This window comes from Dipodomys spectabilis, unplaced genomic scaffold (assembly GCF_019054845.1).
Source record: "Dipodomys spectabilis isolate Male_0828 unplaced genomic scaffold, ASM1905484v1 ptg000297l, whole genome shotgun sequence".
Taxonomy (NCBI): Eukaryota; Metazoa; Chordata; class Mammalia; order Rodentia; family Heteromyidae; genus Dipodomys; species Dipodomys spectabilis.
In genome coordinates, this window is record NW_024870974.1 from 8,055,118 (window position 1) to 8,068,376 (window position 13,259).

At 46.0% G+C, this 13,259-nt stretch overlaps 1 protein-coding gene across 2 annotated transcripts in view; it reads left to right on the top strand.

Moving 5' to 3' along the window:
* The first annotated feature begins 535 nt into the window (after positions 1–535).
* The window catches only part of Tspan5 (tetraspanin 5), a 161,967-nt gene continuing 149,243 nt past the window's right edge, over positions 536–13,259 (top strand). For both annotated transcript variants that reach the window (XR_006151075.1, XM_042701585.1), the window contains exon 1: positions 536–701. Coding sequence is in view for 1 of the 2 variants with exons in the window: in XM_042701585.1 (XP_042557519.1) it covers positions 621–701 (81 nt within the window). In the remaining variant the exon portion in view is untranslated. The remainder of the gene's footprint in view (positions 702–13,259) is intronic.

Here is a 13,259-nt window from a genome sequence, read left to right on the forward strand (position 1 = left end):
GCGACGTGGTGCCACCGCCAACCCGGGGGCGCCCGAGTCCGTGCGCGCGCACGCGGCGCGCCCTGGCGGAGGCCGGGCAGGCGGGCGGGCGGGCGGGCGGGCGGGCGGGAGGAGCCGCGGGCTGGCGGGCGGGCGGAGCGAGCGGCGGGCGGAGCGAGGGCTGCAGGCGCGCGGGCGGCGGGCAGCGTCTCCTCGCGCATCGGTGCGGCCGCGCTTGCCAGGAGCCCGAGCAGCGATCGCCCCGGGGACCCACCGCCTGGCTCGCGGCCGCGGGCGCCTGCTTTGTGCTCGGAGCCACCTCGGGCGAGCCTCGGGCGGGCAGCGCGCGCGGCGCAGTCGCCGCGGGTTGGTGGCCAGCGCGCTCCGGCGGCCTGGGCGCGCGGAGGGGCTGGAGGTGCGGGAGCCGCTCTCCACCGGTCGGGTCCCCGGTCGGTCCCCGTGCGTGCGCTGAGCCCGGGCCGCCCGCGCCGCGGTCCCGATCCCCCCCCCCCCCCGCCCCCTTCCGTCCCCTTCTTCTTCTTTTTTAAACAAAATCCTCGCCGATCTGCTCCGGGCCACGGTGCTCCGGGGGGCTCCAAACTCGGGCTGCCGGGGCGAGCGTGTCTTCATGAACCCAGAGGATGTCCGGGAAGCACTACAAGGGTCCTGAAGTCAGTTGTTGCATCAAATACTTCATCTTCGGCTTCAATGTCATCTTTTGGGTAAGTTGGAGCACTCCGGGGCGGCAGCGATTGTGGCCGATCCCCTGGACACGATGTTCCTCACGCTGCTCGCCCGCTTTTACTTTTCGCGGAACCCACCGACCCCCCCCTGTCCCCCCTCCCCGCCTCCTCGCGGGGCGCTTGCGGGAGCCCGGACTCTGGGGGGTGCGCGCGGGGAGCGGGCGATGGGGGGCGGGGGACGGCGTTTATTTTGCCTTCTGCCTTTCCTGCCTAGCCCGCACGTTGGAGGGAGCAACGTTGAATCCTTTCTAGGAATGAGAGGGGAAAAGGGGCGGGTGGGAAGGAAAGAAAACCCAAGGCGGAACGTGGGTGGGTGGGTAGGTGGCGGGGGGGGGTGACCCAGGATTTGGGGTGTCTTTGTAGAGAGCGAGTAAGCCGGGATGCAGAGCTCAGAAAAGGGCTCGGGCAGTCTGAGCACCGCGCAGGCACCCGAATCCGATTTGCTGGCGCTGGTGATGCGGGGTGGTGGTGGTGGTGGTGGAATATGGATGTTGGGCAGAGCTTGGTGTCATCATAGGGCAGGCGAAGCGGGCAGAGCCGACCCGAGGTCCACCTTCTGCCCAGGATCTGATTGGACGAGGGCCGGGCTCCGTGTGTCCGCGGCTAGTCTGTGCCATGCTCAGCGTGGATCTGGCTTGCACCATCTCCGGCTTTGTGTAGGATGCAGATGCCGTGTATAGGGTGCTGTAATGGGCACGTAAATAACGCTTCCTGCACGCGCTTCCCGTTCCGCTGCCAAGCTTCTTTTGCATAATGGACTAGCCAAGTGGGCGTGCGGGGTGGCGGGGTGTACCCCCCCCCCCGTATTTAGCATTATAGGATAATAGCCAGGCCCCCCCAGTGCACAGATGTTCCAATGTGCTCGGTGCCTCTTGTCCTTCTTTTATAAGGAGTGACACAGAAGGGGCCGATTTGGGGGAACCCTGGGAGACATAAATGCAGAGAAGGTGCCTGAGACGTGTTTTACTGGGGGAGTGTGTCGGGGAAGAGGAGGTGGTGGAGCGGGGAAACGAAGAGAACAGATGCTTGAACCCCAAGATTCAACTCATGCTTGGCTTGGCGCTCCAGTCTGTGCCGGGCGCCTATTGTAATTAAGCTGGGGACTTGACTCTTCTGTTTTGTTTTGATTCTTTTAAGACAGCTCGCAAACGTGTTCAGCCACCAGACAAAGACTTGTCTAGGACAGGCGAAAACAGATCTTGTTATTTATTTTTTTCTTCTCAGCTCTTTCTCACTACCCCCCCCCCCCCCCCCCCCGCCCCCAACCCCTATAGAAAGTAAAGATGGTGGCTGTGGTGGTGGTGGTGGTGGTTTGTAAGTTGTTTTTCAGTGCAAGGTAAACAGCGATCCAACTGCAGGATCAATAATAAATAATCCAGGGCAGTCTGAAATCTGGATGTATTGATTCAGATCGCCTTTAATTTGGCTTGCTTGCTATACCTATATACATAGCATGAGAATAGTTGAACGTACTGTATAATAAATTCTTTTCCTACCTGCACATGCCGGGTTATTTTCTACTTTCTACAGGAGTATTTTGCACAGGTCATGCATGTTTGGTTGGGTGGGAAGGGACTTTATCTCAGCATGTCATCTACCCTCAGGATTCATAAAGATTAATGAGGGAAACTGGGTGCTGGTGGCTCATGCTTGTAATCCTTGCTACTGAGAAGGCTGAGATAGGAGGATCATGGTTCGAAGCCAGCCAGGGCAGAAAGTCCATGGGACTCTTATCTCCAATTAACCAGCCAAAAGCTGAAGTGGAACTGTGGCTCAACTAGTAGGACACCAACCTTGAGCAGAAAAGCTCAGGGACAATGCCTAGGCCCCTAGTTACAGCCCCAGGACTGGTATAAAATATGCACGAGGTGGATAAGGGAATAGGTATTATAGGCAGTCATTCACAGACAGTTTTTGTGGGTGGTTGTACATGGTTCTCAGGAGCATTCCCTTTCTCCCCTCCCTGCCATCAAAGCCTGCTGCAAATACAGCAAGAAGAAAATTATTTTCTTTCTTTGCTTCTCTCCCCCAGCCTTTCTGGAAATGTTTAAAAGTGGTGGGTTGCCCTATTTCTGAGCGAGGCATTCTGATTTTCTTGGAACTTGAAACCTGGTGACTTGGGAAGGCCAGGGCTGTGGAATTGGGCTGCTGGGGCATTGAGTCCAGGCCTCTTGGTTCTGCCTGAATACTTCCAAAAGTTGCCTATTTCAGCTACCAGGCAACAAACAGCACCCAGGGGCTTTCTCTGCAGTTTCCTAGCAGGGAATGAAAAGGAAATAAAAGGATTTGGGCCCTTTCTTTTCCCCCTTGACAGTTTGGTGTAATTTTGTAGAGTGCAGAGGCAAATTTAGTCTTGTCTCAGGATTAGGTTGCAGCAAAATCTCTGAAATTGCGGAGAGAGCCTGAAAGGCATGCAGGTTGCTTGCATGGAGGGTTCCAGAATACAGCCAACATCTTGTCAGAGTTTGAAGATCTTTCTGTAGGTAGGAAGGAATTTTGTGGGAAGCTGGGGCTGCCGAATGAAGCTAACAACCCCAGACAGAATTATTAAGTAGGTGTTGTTGTTGTTTTGTTTTGTTCTTGTTTGTCTGTGTCAATTCTGGGTCTTGAACTCAGGGCCTGGGCACTGACCTTGAGGTTTTTTGTTTTTTTTTTTCCTCTCTCAAGGGTATTGTTCTACCACACCTCTTCACCTGGTGTTTTGGAGTTAATTAGAGATAAAGGTCTCATAGACTTTCCTGCCTGGATTGGCTTCAAACTACAATTCTCAGATCTCAGCCTTCTGAGTAGCTAGAATTACAGGCATGATCCACCAGTGCCAGACTGAGTAGGTGGTTATTTCTGAGGGTTCCTCTCTCATCTACTTAGAACATATTCCCTCAAATTTTCCTCCCGTACTCACCTTATGACATTCTTCTTCTGTTTTCTGTGACCTAATTATCCAGTTTCAAATTTCCCAGTTCCTCAGGACCAACTTCTCTAGGGATGCTTGGCAGGAGGTTCTCTGAGCTATTGGATGAAACAATTCAGATGAAGAGGTTAGTGGTTGAGGAACAGGGCTAGGAACTGGCCATCTGCTTCAAAAACTTGCACTCTTCTGCTTTCTGCAGAGTCACCAACCTGTCCTGATGGGCAGAAATAGCAGCCTCATGCTGCTCCTATACAATTATGGGGAGACTGCTAACAGAGACCACGGGTCCTAATCTTTCATTTCACACTGACATGCTAGGCTACATTTGAAATGCATTGAAGACACTTGAAGGCATAGCTCGGGTAGGAGAAAATTGAACACAGAGTGGCACTGCACGGCAGTTTGGGTCTCTGTGGTAATCTGCAGTTTGATTATTAGTCAGTTAAATAACTGATCTGGGCCTCAGTTTCTCATGGGTTGAATGAAGGAGTTGGTTGAGTTGTGAAATTCTTTCTGTTTCTAACAAAGAATAGGTCTTTTCTGTGGAAGAATACTACCAGATCTGGACACTGGTTTCTTGTATTTGTAATCCTTGCTACTCAGGAGGCTGAGATGTGAGGGTCACAATTTGAAGCCAGCCCTGATAGGAAAGTCTATGAGACTCTGAACTCCAATTAACCAGCAAAAAGCCAGAAGTGGAGCTGTGCCTTCACCAGCTTGGAGTGAAAAAACTCAGCTAAGCTAAGCTCTTGCCTTGAGGCCCTGAATTCAGTCCCTAGTACTGGCACCAAGAAAATGGTCCACAAAACAAAGCCTAAACAACAACAACAAAATAAAACGCTAAGAGACAGGCACAAATATATAAAGAAAATAGCATGCACAGGGACACTGGTTGAGCTATAGACTTTATTCTCTCTGAGACTTGGCTGATGACCAGTTTTATTACTTTCATGTCTTCCTCAAAGATCCTTTTATTAAAAAAAATGTCTTTTGCTCCTTTCTTCTGGCTTGTTAAGTTATTGGCATGGCCTGCATGCTTCCCTCTCTTCACTGTGAATCTCAAATGTAGTCCTCTGAGTCATTAAGTATATTTTTATTATTAGAATTACAGTTTCATGTGTAAAATCGGAATCCTTTTATGTAACAGTCGTAATGATATTCTGAGTAACCAAGTCAACATCTTGTCCAGATTCCTTTCTCATTAGTGATCGCAGGGTGGTGGGGAAGCCTTGTTTTGTTTGTAACACATTGGAACAACTCAAGACAGAGGGAACTGATTTTATTGAGGGTGTCATCATACTATGACATTTCACAGAAAACTCTTGAGACTTCTTCGGGGCAGAAGAAAGAGAATGAGATTTTTCTTTTAGAGTCAATTCTTGGGGCTGTTCAATCCGTACAGCCCACCCTCTATCATTTGCTTTGGTTCTTGGCTCCAATACTTAATGGTTTTTTAGGCAAGGAAATTAACTTGAACTCAGGGCCTCAATCTGAATATTCTAGATTTTTTTTTATTGTAGAGGTGATGTACGGAGGGGTTACAGTTACATAAGTAAGGAAATGAGTACAATTCTTGTTGAACATTGTTACCCCCTCCCTTGGTTTCTCCAGCTTTCCCTCTCTCCCCGCAGCTTCTCTACCCACAAAGTTGTAAAGTTCATTTCCAATATACTCTCTTTGCTGGCCCTGGGGCTTGAACTTGAGGCCTAGGCGCTGTCCTTGAGCTCCTTTTACTCAAAGCAGGTACTCTACCACTTGAGCCACAGTGTCACTTCTGACTTTTTCTGTGATTAATTAGAGATGAGTCTCATGGACTTTCCTGTCTAGGCTGGCTTTGAACTTTGATCCTCAGGTCTCAGGCTCCTGAGTATCTAGGATTACAGATATGAGACACTGGCTCTAGCCTTCCCTCTCTCCCTCCCCTCTCTCTTTCTTTCTCTCCTTCCTTCCTTCTTTTTTTCTTTTTTTTTTCTTTCCCTCTCTCCGTCCCTCCGTCCCTCCCTCCGTCCCTCCGTCCCTCCGTCCCTTCCTGCCTTCCTTCCTTCTTTTTGCTACTGTTATGCCCTAAAAGCAATACAAAATAAAAATTGATTATTAGAGCTCACAGTTCTGTGAGATGACTCCCCTTCTGGGTGATTCTCACTTGGGGTCTTGGTAGGTGGTATGTGGCTTGGGGTCTTGGTAGGTGATATATAGCTTGGGGTCTTAGTAGGTGGTATGTGGCTGGGCCAGGGTTACTTGGTTACAGGGCTGCTTGGGTCCACATGGTGCTCTGGTTGTTGATGTGAAATTGTCATGCTTCTGAGGAGTCATCCAGGGAGCTGAGTGTGTGTAATGGTTTCCTCCCATCTCTGATGCTGGAAGAAGCTGCTTCTAGCCAGTACACTGTGTGGAGACACCATGGTGTCACTTCGTATCTTTCCCCTGGTTAAAGCACTGAAGAACTCTCTCCCTCTCATGGGGAAACTGGGAGCTGTCCAGGTCAGCCTTCTAGGTCCTTGTAGGTCTCAGCCTACTTAGGGAAACAGTCTGTGTCACTGAACCTTCATTTCTTGTTTATGAAGGAAAAGATGACATAAGCAACTGGCGTTGTCATTTCAAGGAGGAACTGTCACACAGGCCTCAATACTTCACAGTTGTAGGTATATCATGATTGTTGCCAGATACCACAGGCATCCCATTTTGGACTACAGCACTTTTAGAATGCCCTAGGCGGACACTTGGGCATCCACCTTACCAGGTGGTGAAGATGTTTTGAGATCTGCTGAGAAGACAAAGCACATAGAATGGACAGATTTTGTTGTTACTTAGTAGAAAAGCCCCTCTTAGATCAGTGGATGCCTGGGCTGACTTATGTGACCCAAGTCCATTTTCTCTTCTTTTTGCTATCGATGGACAGAACACCCTTGTGCACCTGAGACAGCAATTCTGGGTCTCTGCTCTTTTGAATATTACGTCGTGTTATAGGGAAGGTTTAGCCACTGTGGATGGTAGAACATTGCATCGAATTTGCTTCCAGGGCTTCAATTCCTAGAGGAAGCAGTTGAGGGAACCTTGGGGAACGACAAGTAGGAAGCCTTATCATATGATTCACTATATATCGCAAGATGTTCTGGGATGATGATACATCAGCAGTTTATAAGTCATAATTTTTGTTTTAATTTGCTAGGCATCTGTTAGCTTCGATGGCAACCATATGGAACTTTAAATTGCCTTTTGAATTACAGGGCCATGGTAGGAAGAAAGCTAAATATGGCTGTGGAGGTGTAGGAGAGGTGGGCAGACCTTGGGGTGGGGGCGGGGAGTCATAAAGGGAACCCCAACTTGCCCATCCTGTCCCTTTAGGTTGGGCTAATGGAGAGGTACTGATGCACACAAGCCACAGCTTGATAAAATACTCAAAGGTTGAAATGACACCTAAGGGAAAAGTTGGAAAACCAAGTAATATTCTGCCCAACATAAAATTGCCATAGTGAGCTCATTTCACCGGATTACTGTCTTAATGTCCAGTGTAATTAGTCTGTGGCAAAATGGTAAAAACAGTGTAGTCATTGTTGTCTTCTTCTTCTTCCTCCTCCTCTTCTTCTTCTTGTTCTTGATCTTGTTGTTGTTCTTTTTTTTGGGGGAGGGTCCGGTCGTGGGGCCTGAACTCTGGGCCTGGGCACTGTCCCTCAGCTCTTCAGCTCAAGGCTACCGCTCTACCACTTGAGCCACAGTGCCACTTCCAGCTTTTTTTCTTTTTGTTTATGTGGTGCTGAGGAATCGAACCCAGAGCCTCATGCATGCAAGGCAAGCGCTCTACCATTGAACCACCTTCCCAGCCCTCCTCTTCCTCCTCCTTCTTCTTTTTCTTGTTATTGCTCCTCCTCCTCTTCCTCTTCCTCTTTCTCTTCCTCCTCCTCCCATCCCTCTTCCCCTTCTCCTCTTCCTCCTCCTTCTCTTCCTCCTCCTCTTCCTTCTTCTTCTTTTTCTTCTTTTTTCCTCCTTTCCCTCTTCCTCCTCCTCTTCTTCTCCTTCCCCTCCTTCCCCTCCTCTTCCTTATCTTTCTTTCTTTCTTTCTTTCTTTCTTTCTTTCTTTCTTTCTTTCTTTCTTTCTTTCTTTCTTTCTTTCTTTCTTTCTTTCTTTCTTTCTTTCCTTCCTTCCCTCCCTCCCTCCCTTCCTCCTTCCCTCCCTCCCTCCCTCCCTCCCTCCCTCTCTTCTCTCTCTCTCTCTCTCTTTCTTTCTTTCTTTCTCTTCTTCTTTCTTCTCACTATGTTATTCATATTAGTCTCAAACTCCTGGGCTCTGTCTCTTAAATATCTGAGATTATAGATATGTACCACCATGCCTAGGACAATGAACCTAGCCTTACAGTTATGATCTCTCTCTCTCTCTCTCATCTCAAAATCAAGTTTACAGGCTTATTATGATTACTTTGTGATCAGTGAAGTATCTGGAACACAGAGGAATGGAGTAACTTTTGGTGATGGTGGTGAAGAATTTTTTAGGGTTCACTTTTGGAGTATGTATTCTCTTCTATAACTAGGGCCCTAGCTTCTCAGTTGGAAACTTATTTTAGAAGATGCTTTTTATTCTAAAAGAAAACATCAAGTAAGTCATTTACATCTGTTCATAATTGAAAAGTGATAAAGTTTCTGCATATGCCACAATTAACACCACCCACACATGCAAAAAAGTTAGGATGAAATGTTCCTGTTCTTAAAAATAAGATGCAATAATAAATTATTATACAGTCCATTGAAAATTTATAAATAAAAACTGGAGGGTTAAAGATGGCATTCTTGAGTCACATACAGCATGGATTGTCTCAAAATTTCCTGACTTCAGACTTCTAAATCATCACCTTTATTGGATTATAATCCTTCCATGTGGTTATTTTCCCTTAGTCATCTTCAGTGTGTCACATTGTCTGAAACACAGTAGATATTTAATAAGTGTATGATGGATGAATGAATTAGAGAATCATTGACAAGTATACAGGAAGTTACACTTAAAACTTCCTAGTCAGGAAAACATTTTTCTCTATAATAGTGTGCCAGCCTTCTAAGAATGAATCTGGTTTTTGACTACTTTATTTGCAAACTAGATATAATTTGTCTCTCAGAAACTTCCATCCTTGTTGTGTACTGTTGTTGAATTTTTCTTTTTGAAACGCATCTCAAACCTGTAAGAAAATCACAAGTGGCCCAAGAAATTTTTTTTGACTGTCCTAGGGATAGGGCCTGGCACTATTCCTGAGTTTCTGTTTGCTCAAGGCAAGCATTCTACCGTTGAGCCACAGCGCCACTTTCGGCTTATTCTGTTTATGTAGTACTGAGGACTTGAACCCAGGGCTTCATGCATGCTAGGCAAGCATTCTACCTCTAAGCCACATTCCTAACCCCAGGAATTTGTTTTTATCCTGAAAATTTTGAAGGCAAGCGTGAGCACCATGGATCACACATATGGCTCACGCTATGGTATTTTCCACAATAACCACAGTACATTATGGAAGCTGGGAAATTATATTGGTACATTGACTACCCTGACCAGTGCTTAGATCTCACTTCGTTGCCTAGTTGGTCCAGTAATGCCTTATAAAGCAGGTAAGAACGAGGCATCATATCGGTCTTTTTTCAGTCCTTTACTGTTAACGGTCTTGACCCTTCTGAAGACTGTCAAACTAATTGTTGTGTAGAATGTCCTTCAGTTTGGGTTTGCCTGCCATTTCCTCAGGCTTCCATTCAGGCTCTGCATCTTTGGCAGAACTGGTCCACTGGGATGCCGGATCCTCGTTATATCCTGTCAGTTACTACTGATTTCTGTTCTCATTGCTGACAATGGTCACTTGATTAAGGTGTAGTCTGCCAAGTGTCTCTAGCCTATAGTTACTTTTGCGCCTTTGAAACTATGTGAATAGACCATTTCTCACCAGAATTTTCAATTAATTAGGTTAATTAACATATCAATAAGAACTTATGGCCTCCTTTTTTCTTCCTGTGTGATTTCATCTTCACTCTCATTTCTCACTTTGATATTTGGCCATTGGCAGTCTTTCATGCTGGTTCTTGTGCCTCTCCTTTTTTTTTTTTTTTTTAAAGTCCCATCCATCTTTGGTAATACCTTGCTTTCTGAGAGGATGTTTCAATTGCCTTTTGGAACTTCACTCTGTCATCTTTCGTGATCAGTCATTGCTCCAAAGAGTATTGGTTCCTTTGAAGGGAAAATGGTGGTTAGAAGCTAAGTTTGGCTGGTTGATGTACCCATTATTGTTAGAGTGTGACTACTTTTGGGTTCTCTTCAAGGACAGGACTGTGGAATATATATACACATCTTTACATTTTTTTCTATGTCTATTAAAAACACACACACATGAGTTCACAGAGGTACCTCAGACTCCTATCTGATTTCACAGAGTTTAATCTGGTTCCTTTCCTTTCTGTGTTTACAGTTGCTACCTTTGACAGATTGCTCTCTCCCATTATTCATAATGTTCTTATTTGCTTAAACTGCTCATATATAAGCAAGCTTCAGTTACTGCCTCTGCCCCTCATTGTAGTTCTGCTCTAGTACTTGCCATTGCTCCAATATCCTGTGCCACAATCTACACTCCATTCCCACTCTGGCACTCTGCTGTGGCTCACACAGAGGCCTACCTTGCTTGGTCCCAACAAAGGAATGACCTCTCCGAGGGCATTGGTGGCTCACACCTGTAATCCTAGCTACTTAGGAGGCTGAGATAAGAGGATCCTAAGACTCAAAGCCAGTTCAGGTAGGAAATTCTGTGAGACTCTTCTATTCAACTTACCAACAAAAAGCCAGAGGTGGAGCTGTGGCTCAAATGGTAGAGTGCCAGCCTTGAGTAGAAAACAGCTTAGGGACAGTGCCCAGGCCCTGAATTCAAGCCCTAGTGTGTGTGCACGCGCATACAGGTATTTTTCTTTCTACTCTCCATAATTTTAAATATAGCCATTGTATCATTTCAGCGCCTTCTGTTTTCCACCTTGAAAAGCTCTTGGCTCATCCCTGTGTTTCCTGTACCATTTTCAGGTTTTGCTTTGCCCTGGTCATGGTGGTCTGTCTCACATCTCCTTTCGATACACTTCTGTTAATATACTAAAACATAGGTCTCATGGTTTCCCTTATTTGCAATAACTAGTATATGTCTGGGATGAGTAGAAAAGGTTGAAAGCTATATACATATGACCAGAGAAGATGAAGTTAAGCAAAGTGAACACCAAGATAGGGACACAAGGGTTTTTCTCTTTTTTGCTATTGTATTTATAAGGTACCATGTGATATTTTTTTGTTGCTTTGTATGTCCCCTGTTTTCATTGTATTTGATGTTGGTATAATTTGGGGAGGGGAAGGGAAAAAACAAAACGTTTAAATAGGGATACAGGTTGACCCATTGCAACAACGAGATGTAGAGGAATGGAATATTTTGTTTAGAAAGTCATTTCAACCATCCAGAGAACACTGCGCTGTTACTCTTGAAATCACTCAGGGAGAGCTAAGTCTAGGGGGCTAGAGCCTTTGCTTCTGCTGTGATTTGACTTTGAGTAAGTTACTTTCGCAGATTAGGGAACAATTTTTAGTTAAGTCATCTGAAAAAGAGAGGAAATAATTTTCCAAAGAGTCATTATCCACTGATCGTATGTATGATCCAGAGATGATAGTGCCTTGTGAGAGATGAATCTCGCAGTGCAAGTATTTGTATTAGTCCAGACTAAACTGGACATACTTTCCCTGACAGCTAGGCAATGTTGCTGTTGCAGCTGAATTTCTAGTGAATAAAAACCTTCATCTCATTTTCAGGTGAACCTCTGCTAAGCCCATCACCGTAGGTTAAATGTTCATTAGAAGCCTTAACTTTCCAGTGAACAATTTGAATGTAGATTCAGTACTATATTTGTCTCTCCTACTGAAGTACCCCAACTTCCTGGGCTGGTAGGACTCGAACCCACGATTGGTGAAAGGAATCCCCATCAATAGCGCTAGGAATCATTCAATAGCCATGGCGGCTGCCCCTTACTATACCAAGACTGAAGAACAGCAACCAAGCTCAACAGGGGGTAGGCTTATATAGGAAAAAACCAGCCAGGGGGCCACCCACAGGTGGCCAGTGGTAGTTTCGTGATGGGTAAAGAAGCAAATTACAGAAGCAGAGCTAGCAGTTAGTGATTACAAAATGGGGATTATCATTCCAGTCATTCCAATAACCAAGGCCGTAAGTCACAAGGCAAAGTCCTTATCCCAGATCTTCCCAGCAAAGTAGCAAGTTAGTGAAATAACAATTATGGTGTCTAGAAGCAAAGTAATAAGTCCTCAAAGCAAAAACCACATTCCAAACTTCTTACTTATCACACCCAAAATCAAACCACTTTCCAGGCTTTCTGGCTCTTTCTGAGTTTCACTATCATTCACCGAATTCCAGTAACCTGGTGTTTAACTCACCAGTTTACTTCAAGTCTTTCTCTTTGGAATTTTTCCTTTTAATGACTATCCTGGAGTTTTTCTCTACAAGGAGATCTCGCCTTTCAAGTTTGGCCCTAGTTTTACTCACTTTGCAAATTTCAGGAAATGCCCGGCCTCATTTGTTCCATTCCTAGTGTCTATACTTAACTTTCTCAGGTTACCTGGGACTTGTTTGTTCCAGTTAAGTTTCATCTTTCCTGGGTCTAATTAACACTCTATTTGTTTAATTTCACCTGGGTCTAACCTGGTACTGCCACAGTACATTGTGGTAGGAAGGTAGGTATGACAGAGGAAGCTGCTGACTTCATGAGGGAAAGAGGAAGGGATCGAGATCTCAATGTCCCCTTGAGAGCATCCTTCTCCCCCCCCCCCCGGCCCCCCCCCCCCGCACCCCCCCAGCCCAATGATCTAACTTTCTCCAAGGAGGCTTCTGATCTCTCCAAGTATCCACCACCTCCCAATAGTGCCACAAGCTGGCTCCCAAGTCTTTGGGGGAAACATTTCCAAGCCATTGCCAAAGGATCTTGCTTGAATTAAAAGAAGAAAAACGAAGGCCATTTTAGCCTTTAGTGCTTTTTAAAAAATCTTGATGGCTAAGGTATGTTTAGAAAAAGTGATAGTTTCTGGAGGCTTTTCTCTCTCCACTCTCATCCAGTGTAGACAGTCTTCTCGCTCACTGGAGGTGGTTTCTGGAGAACCAGTAGGTATGTCTCTGAGATACATCAGCAAACCAGTCTTTCTGCTAGGAATCTGACTCAGTAGCTATATGATAGGATTCATCGAATTAGTATTTAAATAGAAACCCAATTACAGGTCACTGTCATGCTCAGCCAGGGTTCAGGAGCTGTGGCTTGTTTGGGGGGGACTTGGGGTGGGGTGGGGAATGCAGCTTTTCTCCCTCCCATTGAGGTCAGGAGGAGACACAGGGGAGTAGGGTAAGGCAAGACCAAAAACCAAAGAGTGACTTCACCAATACATAAACGGTTGCTTTTTTGCTTAACCTCCCCCCACCCCTAAACAAAAGTGGCCTCTTAATCCCTCATGGAATTTTTCTTAATCCAAAAATGCCAGTTTATTTTTAAATCCGCAAGCCCTGCAAACAGAACGAGAAAAATCTCTAATGAGAACTTGTGCTGCATTCTACTATGGCACCATCATCCTGACCCAG